At 45.9% G+C, this 27,587-nt stretch overlaps 1 protein-coding gene across 14 annotated transcripts in view; it reads right to left on the bottom strand.

The window, feature by feature from the left end:
- Nucleotides 1-27,587, bottom strand: part of PPP6R3 (protein phosphatase 6 regulatory subunit 3) — a 139,540-nt gene that overhangs the window by 38,146 nt on the left and 73,807 nt on the right. For all 14 annotated transcript variants that reach the window (XM_032357780.1, XM_032357783.1, XM_032357784.1 and 11 more), the window contains 7 exons: nt 24,908-24,973; nt 21,875-21,987; nt 17,799-17,912; nt 7,042-7,171; nt 4,982-5,134; nt 2,857-3,006; nt 1,719-1,783 (listed from right to left, as the gene is read on the bottom strand). In XM_032357780.1, the coding sequence (XP_032213671.1) occupies nt 1,719-1,783; nt 2,857-3,006; nt 4,982-5,134; nt 7,042-7,171; nt 17,799-17,912; nt 21,875-21,987; nt 24,908-24,973 (791 nt within the window). The remainder of the gene's footprint in view (nt 1-1,718; nt 1,784-2,856; nt 3,007-4,981; nt 5,135-7,041; nt 7,172-17,798; nt 17,913-21,874; nt 21,988-24,907; nt 24,974-27,587) is intronic.

Below are 27,587 nucleotides of genomic sequence, written 5' to 3'. Positions count from 1 at the left end.
CAGTCTTTCAGGAGCCGCTAAAAAAGCTGTACTATGCTTGAAGGCTTGCCTTCACACCTATAATAATCTTAGAAGGTCTGGGGACAGCTAAGGATCAGAGACACAGAACTGATCTCAACAGAGCTGCTAAGAACCTCCTCTGGTTGCACAAGAAGGTCTCAGGCCCCTGCGTTCCTGGCAGGCAATTTCTCGGTCAGATGCTGCACCCGTGCTCCCACAAGTGAAAACGAAGGCCCACCTGCCAGGGTTTTGCCCCAAGGCTCTTGTCGTCCTTTAGGTTTCTGGGACAAGGAAACATGAGAAAAACTCTTTCAGGACCCGCCCCCTCCCAACCCGGGGGTGTGTTAATAGTCAAGCCTCCGGAGGACGGAGCTGAGGGGAAACAGAGCACACGGAGAGCAAGGGAGGTCAGGCAGTGCACGAGGGGCGAACACGGGGTCAAACACAAAACCAGAGATGTTGATCTGGCCGCACACAGCACCCCCAAGGGAGCTCCATTTGGAAGAATGTATCCGAAGTCCTCTGAGATGAGCCCCCAGCCACACTCGAACTAAACGCAGGTCTCCCAGAGTCAAGGGAGAATCTCGTCGGTGCCAGCAGGCACTCTTTAAAGACCAAACCTAACACAGGCTAATAAAGCTGACACCTCCCTTTAGCTCCTAGACCTTCCAGCAGCCACAAGAGAAGTCTGAACAAGAAAACTCCTGGCACAGGTTCAATTTTGAAGGCACATGAGATGAGCTTTTGGGCCGAAGAGACGCTCTGAGCCGCACCACAGTGCTTACACTAACTGCACGCATTCACCCGAGCGCCTAGAAACGTGTACAGAAGAAGGGTGAGCTTCCACCTCGAGAACTGCACCTCAGTAAACCCAACTTACAAAACAAACCCAAGAAGCGTGTCCTCAGGGTAGTCCCCAAACACACACTGTGCCCGCCTCAGAGTCTACGGGCTGCTATAAAGGCCCCCAGGGCACAGGAGAGGAAAAGATCCATGTGGAAAACTAATTACTCGTATCAATGCTCAAGTAATCTTGCCAATCAGCTAATGGCAATTTCCCCCCCCGCCTTTTTAAAAAGATTTTATTTATTTATTTGAGACAGAGCTGGAGAGAGAGAGAAAGCACAAGCAGGGGAACAACAGAGGCAGAGGGAGAAGCAGGCTTCCTGCTGAGCAGGAATCCTGACGTGGGGCTCGATCCCAGGACCCCGGCATCATGACCTGAGCTGAGGGCAGACGCTTCACCGACTGAGGCACCCAGGTGTCCTAGCGAACGGAAATTTTCTAAACAAAAATTACTAGGCCAACTTCCCACCCCCTCCTCCCATGCATGAAGTGACTCTGTCTACAGTGAGTCCATGGGGTAAGCAGGACGAACCTGCTAAGTTAAAGCATCCACACAAGGACTTGGCTTTATGACTCTTGCCTTTAGCCTCTGTAGTATTCCTGCCAGAAAAACAGCTATTCAAAAAGGGCCAGAAGTTTCAAAGGCAGCCAGCCCCTGGATTCCCCTGTAGAGAGGCAGAAAGGGCACTCTCAAAATAGTCAGAAAAAGATCTGCTATGATAAATAATCTGGAAGTCCCAAGACAACCATTTGTAACTATCAAGTGGGCTGGTACCACGTTAATTATTTTCTCTGTTCTCTAAGGCAAGGCAGATCTTTTCTTCAAATTAAAAAATCACACTGGATTTTCTATGGAAGAACAATTTACTTACTGCTTCTTCTCATTCATTTCCCAGGCATCCAGTATCCGTTCTATTAGCTGACATTTTTGAAAAAGCTGAATAAAAAGGAATATTCCAGTTAACACATATACAAGTGTCAAAGTGGCAACATTTTAAAGTGCGACAGAACTCTATTCGAATAGAACAGTGGCGTGAATTACCCAGCAAGCTAAATCTAGCTGCAAATTGCTGGTTTTAGCATACGCAGTGCGCTAATAAATGTACTCAAGGCCACCAGGACACTACAGGGACCCGAGACCAGACCTGCACCTCCCGCAGCATGGCCTGGGAAGCAATACTGCAAACACCGCCCCAGGTGAGCAGCGAACCTAAAGCGAAGCCAGGTTTTATTAGCCGTGAAAAGCGAGCTCAGAAATACAGAGCCTGAGCAAAATGCAAAAGGAATCAAGAAGATGAGGCCCTGGCCAGTCTGGCCGGTCTCTGTCTAGGAATCTGAGCAACCCTCGTCCTTCGGGACCGGGAGCGGCGCCTGCTCTGGCAGACGCGGCCCTCACTGCGCTCCGGGCGAACTCCAGCGCCGCGCAATGCCCTGGGGATGCGCACAGCGTCAGTGCTCCTTCCCTTCCGCCTGCTACTCCAGGGACTAGCCTTTCTGGGCTCCCAGGTTTGGCAGGAAGCCAGCATGAGCTAGGGAAGCGCACACAATCACACAACTTGGGAGCAAGGAGAAATGAGAAGGCTGACTCAGTGAAAACCTCTCGTGTTTAACAAAAGGAAACAGACCCACAGAAGAGGCTCAGCGCGGCACGAAGCCCGCCTCTGCCACGCTCCTGTCCTGTGCTCAGCCCACAAACTAAAACTGGCACGCCGAGTAACTCTTCATCGCTTCCTGTAGTCGCTCAATTTTTACGGTTCTTTCAATCTCCAGAAGATTTCTAAATCTTCAAGTCGACTGTTTTTAGCAAATAAGGAAACCACTTAGACGTTTTTCCTGAAAGTTCATCTAATGGCTGTTTGTCCAGGAGATGACTCACAGAATCAGGGGTCAACAGTGAGACGAATACAGGAGTTAAACTCCCTGACCTTGAACTCCGATTCAGTCCACACCACTCGAGTGGGAAAACGCCTATAACCAGGAGCAGCAGAAAAGAGACCCCGGGAAGCTTACGTGTTTCAGTAACAAATTGTCACCAGTGGAGTCCTGATCAGTAATTGTGCTATTTTCTGTATTTTCAAAAGGGCTTGCAAGGATCAGTGCAATACAGATTTCCACTTGTGTGTGTAAGAAGTTATTCCACGTGTACTTGAAGAACATGTCCTACAAAAAAGAAAAACAACGCTTTCTTTTATTCAGTTACTTCAATGTTTAAAGCCATTACTCTAATACCTTTCCCAAACAGTGGTTTAATAAAATAAACATGGTATGTTGTTAGTCCAATAGGACTCATTAAAAGGAACACAAGTTTACTTTAAAGGGAGTCTGGAAAGCTACTACACAGACTAAATAGCACATCTGCTCTTTCAACATGCCAGCATTTGCACAGAATCCAGGAGAAAACAACAATGAACAAGGGAAGACAACAGTTAGCTCCTCAAAGAGATAGTATTTTTCTACATTTTCCATAATAAAAGGTATTAAGTTTAGTTAACTTCCAAAACTTTTTGAAGAAATTTCCGAGTTTTGTTTGGACTCAACAAATGTGTGCAAGACATGGGGTTAGGTGCAACATGGGAGACAGACAGACAGAAAGACAGTCTCCAATTTCAAGGAACGCACACCCTGAGTGTGAATAAGCACTTGGTTCTAACCACTCAGGCCTTTGGAACTCCTGGAACTATCAGTGAACGGAGCAAGAGAAGACAGGTCTGAGAAGGGTGACATGTGGACCTCCTCCAAGTACATGGGTTTCCAGATTGCTCGAAAAGCTGACAGTACCACAAAAAGGAAAGACAATTTCGAACAGCACAAACTGCATCAAGTATATATTCAGGACATTCTTTGAGTCTGCTTATCTAAACTCAAAAGAAAAAGGAAATGATTAATGACCCATTTAGCAGTTTTGTCAAATTTGCTGTCACTCAAAAGTAGTTCTAAAGATTAACAACAGAATGAGTTAACAATAGTTGCACACTTACTATCAGCAAGATTAGAGGCTACTAACTGATGACTTCAGGGACAGGGGAAGAAAGTTATATGCCTCGAGTTTTATACACCAGTCAGAGGGCAGGGCAAAAACTATGTCCCCAGGGGTAGCAGTTAAGTTCACCAGAGAGACTGTGTCCTTAAATGTTTTGTCTCGCTCCGACAGTTCCTGTTCTCTATCCCTATACTGCCATCACTTAACCCAAAGCTGAAATCTAACTAAAAGCATCTAATGATACCCAGTGGCACACAGTCTGGTTGATCAAACAAGCACTCGCTGGAAACTGACTGTGAATTCAAATCTTGGCTCCACCACTTACCAGCCACAGAGTATGTCCCCTCTGTGGCCATGATCTTCAAAAAACAGATCCTCTCTCTCACAAAGACATCTACAGCCCGCATCACCCAAGAGAGGTGTATAAATGCACATTACCATGTGTTCTGTGTAGGGTGAAAACAACCCAAACTCCCCCCGATGTACGCTGTGGCCAGCTGTCTCACGACACCTGCTAAGCGTTAGCCCTTGTGCCTTCTGCGCTGGCAGGTGGCAGGACAGACAAAGCAAGCGCAGCTACCAGGGCTAAGTCTGTGGATTCTAAGCACACACCTGGGAACTGGGAAACTCAAGGGTGAGGGAAATCCAGGTAATTCCCGAGCTCTCCGTTTCTGCCTCCACTAACAAGCAGTCTAATAGCTGTGTGTGTTAAGGAAGAATCTGAACTCAAATCGAAAGACCACATACTGATACGTTATACAGATCTGTGTCAGTACAAAGACGATAAACACTTGTCCCTTTGCTAATTAGGACAAGAAAACGATGCTGTCACCAGCAGTCATTTATCGCTGACACAATCCCCTGGGGAAGGGGACTACACTCAATCAGAGCCAGGAGGCGCTGCTTGGGGGAGAAGTCTACAACTGAGTCATCTCTGAAATTTTCTGTTGCACTTCTTTACACAAAGCGCTTACAAATACTGAAAACTCAAGAGCATTAGAAACTGACCATGAACTCCAGACAAGAACCGTATAAAAGAGCATTCATGCTCAGAACAAGAAGAGTCTCGGACAAATAGTGCCAATTTGTGAGGTTTTAATGCGCTGTATATCCATAAACCATCATGGGCAAATTATCTCTCGGGGGCAATCTTACCAATATGACCCCAATGCTGTTCAGCTCCATGAGGTCCTCGTTGACGCTGCTGGTGTTTGTCTGAAGGAGGCTGGAGATCAACCTGATCACATTCAACCGGGTGTTCCCCACCGGAGGGTCCAGCACACCCCACGTGGTCTTCATCACGCTTTTCTGAGGAAGAAGCAGCTTTCTGATTAAATCCAGTTCGGTAAACAAACAAGAGGGGAAGGGGGGTGTGCTAATTCGAAACACTAGGCACACGGACCCTGCAGACCGCGTGGCCTGAGGTCCACATCTGAAGGAAAAGCCAAAGCTGATTTTGAGATCTTCAAAATATGACGAAATAACCAAGGGAGGGGGGGATCAAGTAATTCCCCTGGACTAGGAATTCCACAGGAAATTCGGTGTCCCCCGCTTCAACATTCCAAACGCCACAGGAAAAAATCAAAATGCTGCAGAAGTTTGTGGGGGTGAAAGTGCAATCAATACTCCAAACCCGACCAGGAACTCTGCATCAGACAAGTTAAAGTGGTTCGGCAACGCGGTCTGCAATCTTCGCACAATCTGTGAGAAAAATGCAAACTCAGAAGTTGCTTCTGGATCACAGTGCTGACGCTTGATCAACTTCCAACCTGTTATTGGCCATAAAAGGGAATCTCTATACTTTGGTCACAGAAGACAGACCCAGGACACTTGAGAATCTCACAGGTGTGACAGGAAAGGGTGGGGAATTCTAACCCAGCATCGAGGCTGCCCTTTTCCTGATTCCTCTGCCCGCTCCTCTCAAGGCCGAATGGAGTCGGAAGGTTCTCACTTGGACTCCTGCAAGGCAGCTCCGACCAAGAGACGCATGAGAAAGCTTCAGGAATCTACTCGTACATGCCACGTAGCAAAACCACACACGAACTGAACTCACGGACTCCGCTTCTCCTAAATAAATCCTTTTCTTTCCTCACTCTCCCACGCTGCTTCTCACGTCTGCCAGGAAGGACGCCACTGACCACAACCGTTACCCACCGGCAGAGGCACCGTCCGGGGCATGAACGCCAAGCGCTCTGGCCCGCACCCAGCACCGGCTGAACACAGACAAGACAACAGGACACTGGTGGCATCAGCCGTCTGAAGAGATCAACTGGAAGCTGAACTTGAAGAGATCAACTGGAAGCTGAACTCGACTCTCTGCATCAAGGACACAAATGATTCTGTGTTCCCCCTCCACAAACGCTAAACTACATCGAAAGCACCTCATGTAGAAGGGAAAAACTACGATCTTCAATTCCCAACACCCTGCAGAGGAGATGCCTCAGAGACACGTACTACAGCAGCTAGGCCACTGCTGGCGATGACCGAGGGCAGGAGGAAAAAGGGAAATGTCAGAACTGGTGCCAGCAGGGGACCCCTCACGGACCTGCGTCTTCCACAGAGTCTAACAGGAAGAGCTCCTGACCCTGACCTTAATCTCCGCACCACCCCCGGGGGCTGGGGAGCAGCAGCAGTTAGCACTTGGGGCCTGTGGACAGCGCTGCCTCATGGGGCCTGCCACCCGTGCTCTCGGCAGGCTCCCTGAGTAAAGTCGCTGCGGATTAGCAAGCCGGTGCTCCCCAAGGTAACACTAGCACTCCGAGTCACGCTCCGCCGACTAGTCCTTCAACAAGGTATCTGTCCATCAGACTGACCCACCCTCCAACTCTGAATAAGGCAACTCAGTCTCAAAGATCAGTTCCTAAAAGATTAACTTAAACTCAAAAGTGAAAACAACACAGTGTGAGGACTGTTTATTTTACCGGCGTAAAAGTACCCAGAATTTATAGAAAGAAAGAAAAGCTTTGTTTCCGAAATAGATAAATATTTTGCTTATTTTTAATTCTACTCCATTCATCAATACGGACACTACATCAGATAAAAGCCAATTAAAAACCAGCTCGAAAGCAGTAACAGCTGGAAGCGCTGGTCTGTACATGCTGGAGGTCATCACCAGTTCCATCCCCCACAAGGTCATCTACTTTCTAACAAGTGTGTGAACCAAATTACTGACCTGGCCAGCCATGACCCGGCCATGCTTAAGGTAGCTGCCCTACCTTGGGTGGCTCAAGCAGGAGTTCGTGAAAAGATCCAAGTCTTCCTCGGATAGCTTCCAGAACACTCTTGTTGACTGAACAAGCCGAATGACTCATGCCTGGTGGGCAGATCTCTATATGGCCTTCAAATCTTAAAACAAAGCAAGTTAATTTTACTATAATTTCAAAGCAAATTAAGGTGTTCCCTATCAGCATGTAGGCAGATCCATACAAGCTACATAAATATGATTAGATCAACATTTCTGGAGCGATAGGAAGAGGGTCTAACACAAGCTTGCTGGGGAGCAGCCACAGGGCCTGCGAGCCACAGGCCTACAGAGTCAGGGGAGAAGTTACATGTGATTCCTTCCCATCCTCCCAAAACTTCTACGCCCTTTATACCTATGATACTAACAGCAGGTCTCTAGCAGGAAACGTGAAAGCAAAAGGGATCAGATCCCTGAACTGGAGGGCACACCACACTGTGTGCTATTTGGGATGCTGATAGTCAACAAGCCTGTATCTGTTCCATACAGTTTTCCTTGGGTAACCAACACTGTTTCCTATTTAAAAAGCATAAATCACTCTGCCACATAAAGCTCACTCTGCACTCATTTTAATCTACTGCTGACAGGAGAACCCATTACGAGTACAATGAGACGCGCAATCCCAATGGGCCTTAATGACCACATGCGCCACAGGGTCTCAAAGTAGGAGGAGGAAAGACCTAAGGGGGGCGGGGCTAAGAATGTGGGTGTGGCTTGTCAGCTGGGAATCAGAGCAAACCAGTAGCCCAGGACGCAGCGGCAGAGCCCCGGCCCTGGATCCCTACGCACTAGCTGTGCGTTCCCCTACAGACACCGGGAGCGTCTACACGGTCTCTCCCGGGCCCACCGCGGAGGGGTGCACTCACGCAAAGCTGGAGAGCAGCTATTAGGCCGCTTTCTGAAAGCACTCCACACGTGTAGACCGCTTCTAATTCAGAGCTGCACGTAACGGCATTGGGAAATTCAATGGAGGGAAAGGGGAATGGAAAGAACTTTTGCTCTGGTGCTTTTCATGTTTAGGGGTTTAGAAAATAACTGATGTGGCCCAATACAGCTTTTATCATGGTTTCTATCCATGGAGCCATGCTCAGAAGTTCCTTACAAGCCCATAATTCTAAGAGTATGTATACACTTCTCCTCTAGTATTTTAATTCATCTGGAACTTATTTTTCACACAAAACAGGTACAGATACGGTACTTCTCAAATGGTGAGATACCTTCTAAACCGCATTCATAAAAAATCCGCATTTCCCGCCTTATGTGAAAAAGCATACAAAACCATATACTAGAATTCCTTAAGCACTCATATAAACCTTATTTGTTCATTTAATAAATACTTCGTGAGCATCATTTTCTACACCAGCTCTGACTCAGGCGCTAGCCCGTATCCGCAGTGTGGAACGAACTGCTGCCTCACCGCCACGGTCATTCAACCAGTGATGGCGTGTGACGCACAGGAGGCCGCTTCATCACTGGTGCGCTCGGCATCTCCCGGCTGCTCTCACCCTTTCACTCCTCAGATGTGTCTAAGAATTCACCGACTCCAAAACAAAAACCATGTTGATGTTTCCAAGCAGAACTATGTTCAATCCAGACTGCGTTACACGTGGAAAGGCACGAGAAGTGCTGAATGTTTTCCGTATGAGAGTGCGTTCCTTCTCGCAGCTGAAGGTGCCACAGCCTCTTCATCCGGTTACCAGTTTAAGGACACTCTGGGCTGTTTACAGTTTTGTGTGATTATGGAAAAGGTGACATAAACATTCACTCACGGTCTTGAGGGATACGTTTTCCTTGTGACAATACCTAAGAGACCGCTGGGTAATACAATGAATGGCTATGGAACTCGGTAAGAACTGCGGAACGCTTTGAGAAAGCGGTCCCAGGACTCTCCGTCCCCAGCAGGAACGTGCGGGACCTCCAGCCGTTCTCCGCGGTCGCCAGCACTGAGTACTCCGTGTCTGGCTTGTTTGGCTTGGTTGTGCAGTGGGCAGAACGGTGCCCCCGCCCCGCCAAAGATGTCTACACTAATCCCTACAGCTTGTGAATGTTACCTTGACTAAAGAAGTAATTAATTAAGGATCTTGTGATGAGATTATCCCGGATTATCCAGATGGCCCCTAAATGACATCCCAAATGTCCTCCAAAGAGAGGAGAGACAGACACATAGACAGAAGGTGATGTAAAGAAGGAGAGAGGTGGCCGCAAGTCAAAAAATGCCAACAGCCACTGAAGCTGGAAGAGGCCGAGGATGAACGCCCACTAGAGTCCCCGGACGCAGGTGGCACAGCTCACAGCCTGATCCTGGACCCTCAGCATTCACAGAGAGAGAGGAACTTCTGCTGCTTTAAGCCACGGTCTGTGGTAATTTGTTACAGCGGCCGCAGGAAAGAAATACAAGTTCAAAAGGTGCAGCACAGCATTTCAATGGGGTTTTAACTTGAACTTCAGTGATGACAAATGACAGCCATTTGTCATGTGTGTATCTGCCACACAAATACATTTTACTCATTAAGTGCTCAAATCTTTTGACCTTAAAAACTGGGCTGTTTTCCTTGTTATTAAAGTTTTGAGTGTTCTTGAGTCCTTTCCCAGACACATGATTTGGAAATATTCTCTGACAGTCTGTGGCTCTTTTTCCTTTCACAAGTTTTTTGTTTTTTTTTTTTTTTTTAAAGATTTATTTATTTTAGAAAGTGCATGTGTGAGAGTGAACAAGAGAGTTCCAGCAGGAGGAGGGGCAGAGGGAGAGAAATCTTCAAGCAGACTCTGCACTGAGCACAGAGCTGGAGGACACAGGGCTTAATCCCTGGATCCTGAGACCACAGCCAGAGCCGAAATCAAGAGCCGGATGTTCAACCGAGCCGCCCAGGCGCCCCACAACAGAGTCTCTCAAAGAGCATTTGATGGGGATGCCTGGGTGGCTCAGTCAGTTAAGCCGCTGCCTTCAGCTCAGGTCATGATCCCAGCCTCCTGGGATGGAGTCCCGCGTCGGGCTCCTTGCTCAGTCGGGAGCCTGCTTCTCTCTCTGCCTCTGCCTGCAGCTCTGTGTGCACACACTTGCTCGAGCGCTTTCGCTCTCTTTCATTCTGAGATAAATAAATAATTTTTTTTTTAAAGAGCATTTTATGGAATCCGCGTTATCAGCTTTTCTTTTATGGGTCAGGCTTTGGTGATAAACATCTACAAAATCTCTGCCTAACGTAGGCCATGGACCTCCTTCTACCTTCTCCTAGAACATCATAGTTCTGGGATTTACATTTAGCCCTAGGATTCATTTTGAGGTAGCTTCTGCGTAATGGGCAAGGCACACACTGAGGCCCCTCACCCTTTTTTCTGCAGATGGATGTTCCAGCACCATGTGTGGAAAAGGCAGCTCTACACTGAACTGCCTCCACATCTCTGTCGAAAACCAACTGACCAGATACCACGAGGGCCTGCTCCTGGACTGTTTTGTTCAGTGATCTGTGTGTCTATCCTTTCGTTTGGTCCCGACTACCGCAGCCTTAGATCAGAGAGTGCCAGCACTCCAATTCTGCTTTTCTCTTTCAAGACTATTCTGACTACTGTATTTCCTTTGAATTTCCATGTAAGTTTTAGAATGAGCTTGCTAATTTCTATAGAAATTAGCAAATTCCTGCTCTGATTTGGACTGGAATTATACGGACACTCCAGATCAGCCTGGGGAGAAGTGGCCTCCCACCAATACTGAACTTTCTAATCCATGAATGCAGCAGCTCTCTCCATTTACCAGGCGCTCTTCCAGCCCGTCGATACTGAGCAGTGTATCTGTAAACAGATGTACATCCAGCTGTTTTGCTTTCTCTGTGCTACAGTAAACAGTATTTCATAAAAATTCCAAATTCCAGTTGTTTGTTGCTATTATAAAGAAATACAACTCATTTTGGAATACTGACCTTATTACATCTTATAATTTTGCTATATTTACTTGTTAGTTCTACGAGGTTTTTTTTTTGTGTATTTTTTAGGATTTTCTATGAAGACAATCCTGACCTCTGCAAACAGATTCAGTTTTCTGTCTTCCTCTCCTGCCTTACTATGCAGGCTGGGACTGGCAATGGTGAAGATCCTTGCCATGTTTCTTGATTTTATCATTTCAGTCTCCAATCATTAAGAACGCTATCAACTATGGACTTGTTTTTAACGGAAGCCTTATCAATTTCTAAGATCCCATCCATTACTAATTCACTAAGAGGTTTTCATTATAAAGGAATTTACTGAAATGACTGGTCTTTCCTCTTTAATCTGTTAGTATGAGTTACATTGACTGATTTTTTTCCCTGAGACTTTATTTTTACAGAGCAGTTTTAAGTTCACAGTAAAGTGGAGGGGAAGGTACAGAGATTGTACCACATGCACACAGCCGCCCCCATTACCAACACCCCCTACCTCACCCCCACAGCGGTCTGTTTCAAACACTGAACCCACCAACGACGCAACATAATCACCCAAAGTCTACAGTCAACCATCACGGTTCATTCTCGGTGTTGAACATTCCAGGGATTTACACAAACGTATGCCGACACATACCCATCACTGTGGCATCATGCTATTTTCACAGTCCTAAAAGTCCTCTATGCTCTGCCTTTTCATCTCCCCACTGCGAACCCCTCATCTTTTCATGGTCCACCCAGTTCTCCGTTATCCTGAAAGTCATGTATTTGGAATCATATAGTTTGTAGTCTTTGCACTGGCTTCTTTCCCTTAGTAATCTACATTCAAGGTTCTTTTGTGTCTTTTGAAGGCCTGACAGCTCATTCTTTTTGGCACTGAGTAATATTTGTTTGGATATACCATGATTTATTTACCTACTCACCTACTGAAGGACACCTTGGTTGCTTCCAAGTTTTGACAAGTATGAATAAAACTGCCATAAACACCCATGTGCAGGTTTTTGTGTGAACATCAGTTTTCAACTCCTTTCGGTGAATACCAAGGAGCTGGATTATATTTAGTTTTGTGAAAAGCTGTCAAACTGTCTTCTATAGTGGCTGTATGTACCATTCTGCGTCCACACCAGCCACAAATAAGAGTTCCTGTTAATCCACAATCTCACCTGCCCCTGGTGGTGTCCATCTTCTGGATTTTGGCCATTCTCACTAACTGATCTGGGAAGGGTGAACGAGCCTCGCATTCCCAAGATAAACCACAGTTGGTCATGATATATTGTCTTTTTAATACATTGCCGGGTCTAATTTGCTAATACTTTCTTGAGGAATTCTGCATCTAGGCTCCTGCGTAATTGTGGTGGTTTTCTTCCCTGTAATATTTTGGTCTAGTTTCCAAGTAATGATGGCCTCATAAGAGGAGCTGGAAAACGTCCTCTTTTCCATGTTCTTGAAGTTCCTTAGATCTTCGGAGGAATTCACCAATGAAGCCAATCTGGGCCAAGAGTTTCCTTTGTTGGAAGCTTTTAAATGGAACTCAATTTTGCTACGGCTGTTTACCTATTACTTTCTGCAGTGAGCTTTGGCAGTACTACTCCTTTAAGGAAGCTACCCATCCCCTCTAAATCACTGAAACTGTCACCTGAGTTATTTACAGTATCCTCTTACTATTAATGTCTGTGTGAATACAGTTATGCCCTCTCCTCCACTCCTGCAATTCGTAATGAGGATCTTTTCTACATTTTCTTCATTAATCTGGCTAGAGATTAACTGATTTTATTGATCCTTTCAAAGAAAGAGCATTTAGGTCTCACTGATTTTCTGCATTATTTTTTTTCCCTTCTCAATCTCTCTGATTGTTTTCTGCTTTTATCTTTATTAATTCCTCCCTTCTGCTCACTATGGGTTCATCTGCTCTTTCTTCACCAGTTTCTTAAGGTGGGAACTTAGATCCCAGACACAAAACTTTGTCTTCCTTAAACTCTGTCTTCCTTTCTTAACATTTAATGGGGTGCCTGGGTGGCTCAGTGGGGTAAGCCTCTGGCTTTGGCTCGGGTCGTGATCACGGGGTCCTGGGATGGAGCCCCGCATCGGCCTCTCTGCTCAGCGGGGAGCCTGTTTCCCCCTCTCTCTGTCTGCCTCTCTGCCTACTTGTGATTTCTCTCTCTTAAATAAATAAAAATATTTAAACTATATATATACAAACATTTAATGCTAGAACTTTCCTCCTTCTACTCTTACTTCATTCCACAAATCCTAATGTGCCCCATTTCCATTATCAGTTAGTTCAAAATATTTTCTCATTTCTCTTCGTTTCCTCTTTGACCCTGGGGTTATTTATAAAGTGTGTTGCTTCATTCCAGCAATCTTTTTCTATTGATTTCTAGTTTAAACCCATTATGGTCTGAATTAATACTGTCTATATTATTTTAACTCATTATGGTTTGTTTCATGGCTGAGACTCTGGTCTACCGTGATAAAAGTCCCATGTGCATTTGAAAAGACTGTGCACCGTGATGTGGCCAGGGCAAGGCTCTGCAAGGGTCACTCGGGCAGCCCAGTTGCCACTGCTGCTCCAGCTTCTGCATTCCCACCGGCCTTCTCTCCAGATGCTCTCTTCATTTCTATCAGAACCGTTCCCGACTGACAGAAAACCTGCAAAGGTGGTACACAGTATTCCCACATAACCCACACCCGGTTTCCCGTTATTATTATTGTACACTAGTATGACACAAGTCCCAATAAACCATGGGTGATACATAGAATCCAAACTTTATTCAGATTTCCTCAGTTTCCACCTGCAGGCCTTTCTTCATTTCGGAGCCCACCTAAGACATCGCATTATATTTAGTTGTCATGTCTCCTTCACTCCTCTTGGCTGTGACAGTTACTCAGGCTTCACTGGTTAGGTATTTTGCAGAATGTCCCTTCACTGGAATTCGTCTTATGTTTTCCTCATGATCACAGGGTCTCTGAGACAGAGACCACAGGTAAGATGTCATTGTTACTACCCCGTGAAAAAAAGTGCAAACTGTCAACAGCACTTAGCGCTGGCTCGTCACTTTGATTATCCGGCTGAGGACGTGTCTGCCAGAGTCACCGTCAAGTTGCTCTTTTTGTTACCTTTCCACAAAGAACTCTTTGGAAGGAGTCACAGCGCATGGTCTACACTGAGAAGAGGGCAGTTTAGTTCTTCCCCTTTGAGGAGGAAGCATCTACATGAACCATTTGAAATTCTTCTCCAGGGGACATCTGTCCCTTCTCCTCCATTTATTTCTAACAGTATGAACCAGTGCATATTCTGTACTTCGGGTACTAAGACAACACAGCTTTACTTTATTGTACCAGTTATTATGCTGTTGTCACTGATTGTGCGCATCAGCTTTGGCCAATGAAAGCTCTTTCAGCCGGCTCCTGCGTTCCTCTGACATAACCCCTGCCACTTACACTGCAAAGTTTTGTAGTTTTAATACTTCCTTATTTCTGTACTACGCGATGCCCTAGGCTCCTCTTGCCCCCATCACAGAAATGGCCATTTCTCCAAGGAGCTCTGGTTCCTCTCTCTGGAGAATGGTGTGAGAAACCAAGATCTGGGCACTCACCCTCTTTTCCAGTGGCGTATCGCCACTTATAGACCCTTGTAGCTCACAAACCAAGTGTTTTTGGTTTAACTCTTCATGGTCCAATGTAGATAATTTCTAATGTCCCATTACTGATTCCTTCCTCAAGTCAGTCCAAGTTCACCAATAAGCTCACAGGCATTGTCCATTTCTGCTGTGGTTTCTAGTTCTAGCATTTCCTATGCTCTTCCCTCACTCTGCTGAAAGCCCCCACCTGTTTACATACTGTTCCTTTTCCCCCGTAATCTTTTAACATATTTATCAGTTATTTTAAATTCCCCTGTCAGACAGTTCCAGCATTTTTAAATCTTTTTCTACTGACTACTCGTACTCATAGTTTTTTGGGATTCCTTTTATCTTGTTTATCTTTTTGGTTGTTTTTGATTGAAAGGTGGGCAAGTTGTGTAGGGCAGTATAAGCCAATGTAAACATTATTTCTGGAACCAACACATCTCTTTCTCTTTAGACCTTCAGCATAGGGTTTAAATCAATCTGAGGTCAACAGCTGAGCTAGGTTTGCTAGGACTGATTCCCCTCAGTGTATTACAGACTTCAAATGCGTCTCAAGTTACTCTGTATTTATAGTTAAGGCTGGTTTGCCAAGTTTCTCTCCACATCACACTTTAGCTTACTCTTAGCTGAAGCTAAGCCCTTTAGGCTTGTTCCTGAGCCTGACAAAGATCCCCCCACACACACAAGCCTTGCCTCCATCAGCTGACTGTTGCTGTTACTGGAGGCCTGATGGAATGGGGGCAGCAGGGGAAATGTGTTGTTTTGGGTTAGCCTGTCTTAGGCAGCTAAAGGGTCCCTAACTCTCACTGACCCTCCTTCAGTGGGGATCTCTAATTGTTGGAGCCCAGAATGTATCCCTGCCTCTCTCATGGCCTAGAAGATTTTTTCCTGATCCGTCTTCCCACTGCAAATGGTCTTCACCAGTGTCTTCACCTGTGTCTTTATGACCACAGGATTTGCTTAGTGGCCCAAGAGCTTCGTTCCATACGAGACAGGGGAAGGATTATGGTGGGGACATGTGCATTTCCCCTGAAGACTGCTGCTGTTTCCTGAGGCCCATTTTGCAAGGACACTTTCTCTGGTATTCTCAGCCTGCCCCACCACCACCGCTTCCCCGAGAACAGCTTACAGGTGTGTGCAAACTCCCCTGGCATCTAGAACTCTCAGGTGTCTCTGACCTCCTTGTCCCCTAGGGAGCTCCAGGAGTGGCCTAGCCTACTACTGTTCTGCATTTATAGAAAACGTACCTGAACCCTTAATTTCACTAAGATGAAAAATGAAACTATGAAAGTACCCCAGCTCCTTGCTGTAAAGCCAAGAGCTAATACCATCTCCTTATTTCTTGAGTTTTATTAAAATAATCTAAAATGTATTGTTTTATTCCAACACGTAACTTATTCAATTATTCATTCTGAATATTCAACCTTCACATTCATACGAGTCATTTTCAAACCCTATTCACTTCATTTATCACCACTTTTGTGAGTATTATTCCTTTAAGTTCTTTAATATTTTGTTTGGTTTTGGTCGAGTCCAGCTTCAGGTACTTCTTGCCGGGACAGAAGCCAGATGGAACGCTGAGGTCGCTAAGGTCACAGAGGCCGGGGCAGGCCTGTTCTGCCCGCACGTGTCCCACAGTCAGCAGCAGTACGCCGGGGCACAGTCCTGCCCTCTGCTTTCCGTCTTTATTTAGCTTCACATACGAGAGGCCTGGTAATCTGATTTGCTTTGTGGTTAACCCATTTTTTCTTATCCAGATACTTCAAAGATCTGTCCTTTCTTCTTGGGACTCATAAATCTCATCGGGAAAAACCTAAAATCTGAGCACCTCCCCCCCATTCCGTTTAAATTTAATCTTGCTTGTAGCATTTCGTCACTTTCTGATCTGAAGACAAGTTCCTTCTGGTCAGAAATGTCCTTCTACTGTTTCTCTTACTGTTTTATCTTCTCTGCTCTAGATTGTACAACTGATTCTGTGTTTCCTTTCTTCCATTTGCGAAGATGTACCTTTTTTCTCAGATTTATTCCTTTCTCAAGTCAGGGGAGTTGATAGAAGCCTCACGGCACCATTTCAGGTGCGTTCAAACCATCCGAGGAGACGGCACAACGGCCGTGAAGCACGAGGAGCAGGATGACAGGCCCGCACCACCTGATGAAGACCTTAAAAGTCACCGGTAACATTCTTTACAACAGAGTTTGCAGGAGATGTAGACATGGTCATAACCGCAGACACAATCCCCAAAGTACAAGATCTTCGAAGCACTGCTCCCAAACTGCCTTCCCTTGCCGCTGACCAAAGACTAACCAAACCGGGAACAGAGGTCAGGAATTTGGGAAACGGAACGACTATGTTCACTACTTTGCCTGAAACCGATACGACACCATGAAAAGTACATCCAGAAACCTTGGATGGCCGGGATTTTCCTATGCTGACAACAGCCTCCTCTGTCCTCTTCACGCCCTCTGGTTCGCTGGACAAATCTAACAGTGAGTGAGAAAATACAAACTCTAATCTCTAAACCACATATTCTCGGAGCGCTCACATATACCCACCTCTTCAAACCCTCATGCTCCAGGGAACAAATAAGAAAATTCTGACAATCTGTAAGTGAATTAGCACCGAACATAAATTGCAAAGAGTAACATGACCAACATCATCTGGCTGGTCCAGGGCACATACATGGGAAGAGCAGACTGTATTCCTGATTCTGAAACACTTGGCCCAAATTTTTCCTTCAAGGTCGCAAGCCCTCTGCCCACCCATTTGAAAGCAGCCTCACGAACCGCAGGGCCCTTACATGTGAAATCCCTGAAGAGCCCATCGGAAGACTCAAGTCAGCATGTGCAGAAAAGAATCACAAGACAGAAAGCATTCCTGAACTGCCATCTGAACGGGACAGCACAATTCTCTTGTGTTACACATTTTGTTTATGACACCTCTTATTGTAGCTACTTCTCGTAACAACTGCAAATACCCAAACACTGCCAGTGCCCAGTGCTCACCAAACACTATCTTCAACCACATCCCTACAGCCCACCTTGGCTGAAACTAAGTCAGAGTTCTTACGGTGGAGACATGCTCAGCACCTGCAGTTTAAGGGCAAGAGACCGAAGCTTATCAACGAACAACTTTTATCAGTTTCTAAAAGCAAAACAAAATGGCTCAGCGTTTGTAAGACAAAAGGAAAGCTTACGTGGGCCGTCGCGTCTCCAGCAAAGTCAGCAGTATCTGGATTGCACTGACTATGGCTGATTCATTTTTCTCCTTGTGGAAAATATTTGATAGAAGCTGCTCTATAATTTCTTGCCTAGGGAAACAAATCAACAGTCAGGTGCTAACTGTAACATTAACAGTAATGTCAGATTAATTAACAGTAATGTCAGAGAAAAAGAGCATGGTAGCAGTAAGGCAAGTACTCTATAAAAGGTTCAACCCCACTTGGGCATATCTGTTTCATGTAACAACATTTTATTTTTAATACATTTATTAAACCAGACAAGTGATCCTGCTTATTCCAAAATCGAACTCTCCCCACAGGTACTCTCCTACTCCCTCCCCTCAGCAGAGTCACCTGGGCCCTGCTTGCCTCCGCCAATCTTGTCGATCAACAAGTATTTCCAGACTGGAAGTCACCTCCCACTCCGATCAGGGTGCTGGTGGTGGCGGCTGTGGGTGGTAAGAAAATCTGGAGCTCCTCACCCCACAAAATGAGGGGACTTTTTCAAAAAGGCTAATTATAACCCATAAATGTCTTCCCACAAAAGCATTAATGTATAATTAACTAAGATCTAAAACATGTAAAAGATCAATTGTTGCATTTCACCCTACAATTAAAATTTGGTCAATCAAAATAACATGGCGGCAGGAAGCAGATCTGCCTGAACTAGAGCCAAAACGTTCTCTACAGGCTCTTCCCATTATACACTCAAGGCCACAATGAATGTAAAACACAAGGGTAACTTGTCAGGTAATTTATATGGACGTTCTCAAGGAAGGTCTCAGTGTCTTAGGATCTTGGTAATTTTCAGAATCCGAGTGGCTGGAAACCTGGGACCACCCTCACCTTCACAACGGGACACACAGCTGGGCTGCCCCTGCCGCTCACCCAGCAGAGACACCAGCCACCCCGCAGTACAGCTCAGTTCACTGCGACCCAACACGGCTAAGGCAGCAAGTAGGACAGGATCTCCTTTGTATTTGGGGAAAGCAAATAAAACTGGTATCTAAGCTAACTTCAGAGGATCCCTCCGCCGCCCCCGCTCCCTGCCTTGGTGGAAGAAGCTTTCAACTACCAGACCGGCACTAAAATGGTGAGACCTTCACCCAGAACAGCACTATAAAAATCACTCAACACACAGCAAGTCTACAGAACGAATACTAGGTCTGAGACTGGCCTCTAGAAAACAGGCAGCTTTTTCACAGGAAATACATCTGTTTTTCAAAGAGCAGCCTCACGCCACAGGAGAGGATGGACCCAGCGTCCAAGCGCAGATGTCCACCTTCTCGTTCCAGAGGAATGTTCTTCCTTATCACAAGTGCGTCACAGGCTCACAGACACTGACGCCTGAGGGAGTGGCTCCCAGAGAGGCCCTCCCTAGCTCATGGCTTCATTAGTCGCCTACAACCATGAAAGCGTCCCACTAATGGACAAAATGATATGATAACCAGCAAAACTCGGACGGTCAAGATGTTAACGTACAGCTGAACCGTATTATGAGTCTTATCTAAACACAAGAATATCAGCCGCTACAGAAGGAATCACGAACCAAAGGACCGAGCTGCTCAGACAGGGTAAAATGAGTGCTTTCGTATTCCTTCAACAGTAAAAGCATTTATTTACACGTCGGAGAAATGGATTTTTTTTTCACATTTAAAAAAACCCGAGTTCTCGGATCAGCATTAGTAAACTCCCCATAGGAGCTGCTCTACACACGAAGCCCTGCAAGGACTTTACCAGGTCTTGAGACTCCGGCGCACTTTTGTTGTGACTGCTTTGTACACGGGTAGTCAGAGGAGCGCAACCTGGCCCGACTGAGATCAAACTCCAACTTATTCTAAGCTCCTTGTATCAAGAATCAAAAGCGGCACAGTCCGACCTTCTCTAACACAACTGGTTTTAAAGGAATTTTAAACTTTTGAAGAATTCCAGAGCCACTAAACTGCATATACTCAATTTAAGCCCTGACTGCTACCCAAGCTAATCGCTGCCTAACACTTGCATCCATTTTCCCAGGGACCTTTTGGTACGTCTACCCATCTTGACCATCCTCTCTAACCTGAGCTCGTTTCGAACTTTTGTTTACGTGCTACAGCACACATACACTTAAGTGTTTATACATACCGTGGCACCCCAACTGTGGGCTGTTAGGGCATATAAAGAGCTGGGTCATCTGTATACTATGTATGGCCAGCAGATTGGCCTAATAATACAATATTGCTATATTTCTCAGTTTATCAAATACTGTACATTATCACCTAGTAATACATCAGCCATACACAAATGCTACTATGATTAATAAGTTTACCAAACCCGTAGAAGCCTTTGGTCACTGTATTTTCTTTATCAATAGCTACTGAAAGAATCACCGTAACACGGAAGCATGTCTGATTATACTACAGGGGGCTGGTTCTCATTCTCAAGAAGGATGCAGGAGGCACTGATGTAGAGTAAGTCTCCCCACTGCCAACTCCGGTGACATCCTCAGACCCCTAACTCATCATGACCATGATCTGAAGACATTTACTCCAACGAATATTCAATAATCCCAATTCTTGCCATGTATGGTTCTGTTTAGAGCTGCCTGATCACTGGGACTAAAGACACAGTCTGAACTGTACAACTGGGCCCTACCCAGGCTCCAGGGCCACACTCCCCAGGAAAGAGGCTCCGGGGGCGCTGAAACTCAGCACGAACTGCTGCCCGGTCCTGCATCTGGGGGGAACCTGCGGTCCCAGATGGCCGCTGCACTCGAACTGTAACGAGTGTGAACTGACCTGTCCTACGTGTAAAATAGACGCTGGCTTTCCAAAACTCTGGCAAAGAAAAGAATGTATAATACCTCAGTGATTTTTTTTTTTTTAAATAAGCATTTGTTCAAATATTTTTAACAATTTAATATATTATTAAAATTAATTTCACCTATTTTTTACTTGAATGTGGCCACTACATCATTTAAAATGACATCTGAGGGGCGCCGGGGTGGCTCAGTGGGTTAAAATGACATCTGACTTTTCTTTCTATTAGACAATGCTGTCATGAACCATGAGACTGATGGTGTTCAACCTTTTTTTTTAACCTACTCAAAGGGCAATTTTACATGCTTGAACCTTACACTACTATAATTACTAGTATTTGAATGTGGAATGTCTTATATTTACAAAAAGAGTATACGCCCTAGTGCCAAGAATAACAGAAGTGGGGAAGGAAACTGACGTTTTACCTAGAAGCTGATAATTTAAGTTTCGCTTACTTCAGAGAATCAGTCAAATGCTTTCCTGGGAAAATACAACTCTACTTCTCAGATGACAGACTTTAAAAATGATACCACGTCTCTAATTTGCTCCTCGCTCTTCTCACTGGGGGCACGCAGACCCAATGTGTGCCCGTGTGCAACGGCAGGTATTCCTTCCGAAAATGCGCGAATCTAGAGAAGCTAGTATCCACGGGCCGGCCGTGCACAAATTTCAAAACAGCACACCATCCTCCTCCTATTTTCCACCCAAACATGAGATGGCTGCTCACAAGGAATCGTCTCAAAATAAGAACAGAGCAGTACACAGACAAAAAACACACAAGGCTTGTAACCCTTCGAATCAGGTCTGGTCAGGTCGCCCCCAGTCAGCTGCAAAGGCACAGTAAATCCTAAGAAGAACTTCTGGTAAAATCCTTGACTACGATGGGTCAAATCAGTTTGCGTATGAAATTATTCTTCACCAAAGACCTGCGGAGCAGTAACCCACACTCAGCACGCGCTACCCCATCTTACGACAGCTTAACGGAATTCTAGTTTATAGCTATTTCAAAAGTTCCAAGTCTACGCATAAATGTCATTTCTTTACATTCTTACCCTGCGGGTGTCCACTGGGCATCACAAATGGCTGAGATCGGATAAGCCGGTCCTCCCCCACCCAAGGGTATCTTGCAGGGTCATGATTCCCACAGATGGAGGACTTACCAACCACTCACACTGGTAACACAACAAATAGCATCAATTAAAAAAAAAAAAAAAAAAGGATGAGAAAAAAGAACAAGAACAATTTTAAACATACTTTTCTAGAGTGGCAAGCAGGGGATCTGGTTCTGTACTGTTCTGAATTTGTAACATCTGGTCTCTGCTCAGGCGAACAATTTCACAAAGTGACTGTGAAGCATTTGAATGCCGCTAAGGGAAAAAAGTACAATTTTAACTATAAAACACGTCAAATGTCAAGTTTATAACAAAACGTTATCGAGTAAATTGCTTAAGAAATAACACAAATTAACACTGGCCGTTAAGAAGCTGCGGTGAGTAAAACGTCAAGCTCAGAAGAAGGAATGTAGGTTAAAAAAAAAAAAGAAGAAGAAGGAACACAGGTAGACACAAGACTACCTGATCCTGCCAGGCCAACGAGCTTCACTAACAATACCGCACAGCAGAGATCACTATGTGTAGGGACATGGCATCAAAGTTCTGGCAAGGAGGGGCGCCTGGGTGGCTCAGTGGCTTAAAGCCTCTGCCTTCAGCTCGGGTCATGATCCCAGGGTCCTGGGATTGAGCCCCAGATGGAGCTCTCTGCTCAGCGGGGAGCCTGCTTCCTCCTCTCTCTCTGCCTGCCTCTCTGCCTGCTTGTGATCTCCAATAAATAAATAAAATCTTTAAAAAAAACAAAAAACAAAGTTCTGGCAAGGAAAAATTTCTACAACTGAGAACCTGAAAACAATACATCCCCCCAAAACACAGCTGACCTTTGAACAACATGGGTTTGAACCACACAAGTTCACTTCCACAAAGATTTTCTTAATATGTACAGTACTTATTTAAACGTATTTTCTCTTGGGATTTTCTTAGTAACATTTTTTCTCTAACTTGCTTTACTGTAAGAACATGGGATATAATACATACACAAAATATGTGTTAACTGATGGGCTGCCTTATTGGTAAGGCTTATGGCCAACAGCAGGCTATTACCAGTTAAGTTTTATGGAGTCAAAAGCTTTACATGGATTTTCGATTTCATGGGGGGTTGGCACCCCAACCCCTATGTTGTTCAAAGGTCAACTCTTTCTAATTTTATAAGCAAGGAAGCTGATAAATCACCTTTTAAATCAGCACTGATTTAAATTAAAAAAAAAAAAAGCAAATATAGCTTTCTGGAATATACCAAAGGGCAAGAAATACTGCATCGTCTCCCAGTGTACAGTGTGTTTACCTCACAGGAAAATCTAAGATCTTAGCACCCAAATGCATTCTGCTCTGTGGCACGTGGCACTGGGCACCGCCGCAGACAGAGCAGTTGGAGCCCAGGACAGGCAGGGAGTGATGTCCAGCAGAGATGACAACACACACCAGGGTAGCAAGTCCACTGACTAGAATTAGGAGTCAAATCGTTCCTTAGTAAGTATCAACTGGTCCGTATGACTTCAGCATGTGACTTATCACTTAATAAAAAACAGAAGTTATCAACGGGACTGTCCAGAGGCAAAATTAACTTTCTTACAAGTCAGGCAAAGAAGCTGTTAATGCTCCAAATGCTTTGTCCTTTAGAAAAGAAAAAGAAAAAGAGCTGCACACGGACTTCCCCTGAGCCCTGCAGACTGGCATGATTTCCTATTGAGCAATCAGCTCTTCTGTCTGAGAATGTGCAAACCTAGCAACAGGCAAGCCTTGCCCATGGACGTGTATGCCCTGTGAAGGGGACAGGCCACGCTCCCATCATCACTCTCCACGGCCTGCACCGGCCACACCTGAATCACACGGGAGCAGCACGCTGGAAGCATCCAACCCCCGCCCTGGGCACAGGAGGCGCTACCAGCCCCACCAGCTTGCAGGCCCCTGCTGTGCAGGGCTGCTCCCACCGCAGCAGCCGACGCAGGCGCACACCGGGCTGTGTTCTGAATGTTAACAGAACAAACCACAGATGCACTGTCCCAAAGGGAACCAACAGCACCTTTAGTGGTTAACTTTTTATGAATTTTAAATATAAATTCCAGGTATCAAAGTATCTGAACACACCCAAGGAGAAGGGGCTAAATCAAGCTTTATAAGCAGGAATATCCTCTGGGTACCTTTGCCCCTTCGTCCTCCTCCTCCACTGTCTTACTCTTCAATCTAACTGGCAACTTAAGGCACACGGGAAGGTCCCCTGACCTCCCCACAACACAGCCCGCACATCTACTACAATCACTTCCTTCCCAGAGAGGAGGCTGAGCCACAGAGCTGTCATGTCTGCAGGCAGAAAGGGCTAAACACGGGCAATCGCACGGGGCTCGGGCTGCGACAGAAGGCTGCAGCAGGAGCAGTGGCAGGGGGCACCTGAGTGGCTCAGTGGGTTAAGCGACTGCCTTTGGCTCAGGTCATGATCCCAGGAGTCCCAGCTCCATGGGGAGTGTGCTTCTCCCTCTGACCTTCTCTCTCATGCTCTCTCTCTCTCTCTTCCTCAAATAAATAAATTTTTTTTTTTTTTTTTTTTTTTTTTTTAAAAGGAGCAGCAGAGCTGGGGGCCTCCTCCACTGGGGCCAATGGCTAGTCCGGGAGACCTCGGGCATCCCCTCAGCACAGAGATCAGTCTGCAAACTGCAGAGCAGCCTCAATCCTATTGCCAAGTCAACCCTCAGCTCCTGGGACAAAGACAAACCTGTCAGTGCCTATGGCCAAGAATGGCCAAGAAGTACGAGTGCCAGGGGCTCAACACTCCACAGCTACAACGGTGGCAAAGATTCTGATGTGCTGCTGCACGGCGCAGCTAGAACAGAATACAAAGTGCAGATGCGGCCACACCATTTGGGCTAATGATGTGTACAGAAGGAAAAGGAAGTAGGACAGAGGAGGTCTGTAACAAAAGCAAGCAGATTCAGCTCCAAGTTCCAGAACATGGTGCTAGAACCAGGGCCTGCTGCTGTCCATGTTTCTGAAAAATGTTCTGGCATCAGCAAAATGTAGTATTTTTTAAAGCCTTTAGTGATGAGAAAATTGTCAACTTAAAGAATGCCAGATTTTACCTGTCCTCTGCCTTCATGCCTCCTACAATTATGCTCTATGCCCAAATAAACACAGTTCCACTTCTTCAAAAAAATCAAGTTTATAGTCACACAAGAGAACTTACATCTTCTTCTTGCGATGGATGAACTATTTCCACAAGTCTCTGGATAATTTGCTCCTCATTTAACCACTGTAAAACACATTGTAGAGGTAATCATAGCAATGCGTGGCTCTTGTTCAAACCCCAATGAAGATTAACATACTTGGAAATATCCATCACATTTTAAGTAGAATGTTACAGGTTTCTCTGGACTTTGAACACTACAGGAAATTAAAAGTCCCCCAAGGAAAATGCCAGTGAATATATTATTTAAACTACAGCCAACACTACCAACTATGCCCCAAATTACAATTCCCACATAAAAAATTCTAACAACAACTTCTTAGACACAGAGTAGTTCTCAAATACTAAGCACTAAAAAGGTCTGTATTTTGTTTGGGGTGTGTGTGTTTGTGTGTGTGTGTCATTCACACATTTTCTGTAAGACAGTATTCACCCTCAGCGTCAGAGGGGCACCTGGGTGGCTCAGTCAGTTAGGAGCCTAGATCAGAGCGCTGGTTGGGATCTCAGGGTCAGTCTCTGTCCTCAGAAGAGTCTGCCTGAGATCCTCTCTCCCCCTCTGCCCCTCCCCACTCCCATGCCTGTGCACGCTCTCAAGTAAACAATCTAAAAAAAGGAGGGGGGCAGCTTCAGAAAGACTAAGAAAAGCAGTATTTAGTATCAAGCCTCTGGGTTAAAACATATGATGAACTTTCAGACTCCAAAACCAAAACAGCCACAGGAAGCATGGGGGCAGGGCACCACAGCAGTCGAGTTCATGTGCCCCATCAGGAGTTAGTAAAGAGCCAGTTTCCTGCTCAGGACAATCTCTTTCTCATCTACATGTGAAGTTCCGCCGTGAATGAAAATAAGAAGAGAAGAAGAACAGGGAGAATAAATTAAGTATCAGCTAGCAGAATGTTAGGCAGGAAGAGAAGCAACGTAACAAGGCACTTACAGTCAAGAAAGGACCAAAAAAAAAAAACCCAGAAACCACCTCAAAACAAAACCCAAAGGTTAAAGGGAAACTGGGGGAAACAGGGAGGCACGGGGCTGGGTGGCAAGAAATCAAACACAATTTGCTAAGGGCACAGCTGCCTGCTCCTTAAAGAGAAGGGTGCCCAAGGAAGATGAAAACAAAGCTACGAGAGGGTACAAAGCTAGAGGTCCAACTTTGTATTTTAAGATCGGTATCAAAATGGGCATACCAGTCACCCTCCTGGGGATCTTGCCAAAACGCACACTCTGATTCAGTAGGGCAGAGGTGAGACCTGAGTCCCCACGTGACACCTGGGGCCACACTTTAGCCGCAGTGGGGCGGAGGGTGGAGAGGGGCCTGACCACCAGGGGAGCAGGCAGGAAACTTTGTGCACTATGAAAGGATCAGCCCCACACTCCTACTGCCTCCACAGCCATTGGTAAGAACCTACGTCGCCATGGCGGGCACCCAAATCTAAGTTTCTAACCACCCTTCCCCTAACCTAAGTCTTTATTAATTGCCTATCACCATATCGCTCCAGAAGAAATGGCCCTAAAATTCAACTCAGAAGTGACAAAAGAATTCTAAAAAACTATACTTAATCACTACTCCCTAGAGCAATCCAAAGGTGACCCCTCCCCTTGCCCTCAACAATCTTTCCTGGAATCTTCAACATCTTCTGAGAAAAGATAGCCACAAAACACACCTCAAAAGAACCAACAACCCTCCTACAGGCAACTCCAGGACATTCACTAGATACCCTCAGCTGCTGTCTTCATGATGACCACGGTTCTCAGGACATCTCTGCCTGGTTCTACAGAGCCAGCCCTGACCGCATCCCCCTCACACAAACACGTGCCCAAGCATGCCTGCTCACCTCAGCAGAACATGCCTTTCCTGGAATACCACCTGATAGGCCCTCCTGCCTCTCCTCTGGTTCTTCCAGTCTTTAATTAAAATCAGCATTTCCAATAAAACTAATTTCAAAGAAATGAGTAGGTGCTAGGGTTTGGGATGGAACGGGTTGGGGAAGGTTCTGGAAAAAGGGAGTGAAGAGAATCAGAGAGGAGAAGACAGAAGACAAGAAGAAGAGGCGAAGATAAGAGCCTGTGAGGAATCTCATGCTCAGTCACTCACACTCTCCCTCTTCCCACCCAAATTCCACTTAAGACAGCTCTTCAAGAGGCACACGTATCCTAAAATAACCATCCACCAAAATTTTAAAATACGTGTGCTTTTGGAAGTAAGCCCCATTCTGCTCTTCTCCTATGATCCTAACGACCACAAGAGGAACCCTACCCCGACGGCTCCCTTCCTGGAACACGCGTCCTTGCAGCCCTGACCCTGCGGTGTGGTCTCCATCTCAAGAGCGGTGCCTCATGGAATCCCCAGACCAGATTTGCAGCTCCGCATCTCCTGCTCTTTCCACGAGACAAGCTTTAAATGCATTTTCAACCCATTCCACTGCCCCACTCCCACTGAAAACCAAACGAGCAGGGAGTAAAGGACCGCTCACAAAGAAACACCGCAGGCCCCTCCAGATGCACACATCTGGGACATGAACCCTGCAAAACCCTGCAAAATCGTAATCTCTTCCTACCTTGGAACCTCCTGCCTTCCCCACCCTGCCCTCCCCACTGAAAGTCCCACCCCGCCCCGTTTCCCAGACAACCTTCCTCTCCAAGCCCCTGGAATCCCTCCCAGCACCCAGCAGCCCTGCGGGCT

This window comes from Mustela erminea, chromosome 9 (assembly GCF_009829155.1).
Source record: "Mustela erminea isolate mMusErm1 chromosome 9, mMusErm1.Pri, whole genome shotgun sequence".
Taxonomy (NCBI): domain Eukaryota; kingdom Metazoa; phylum Chordata; class Mammalia; order Carnivora; family Mustelidae; genus Mustela; species Mustela erminea.
This window is presented reverse-complemented; position numbering and strand designations above follow the sequence as displayed.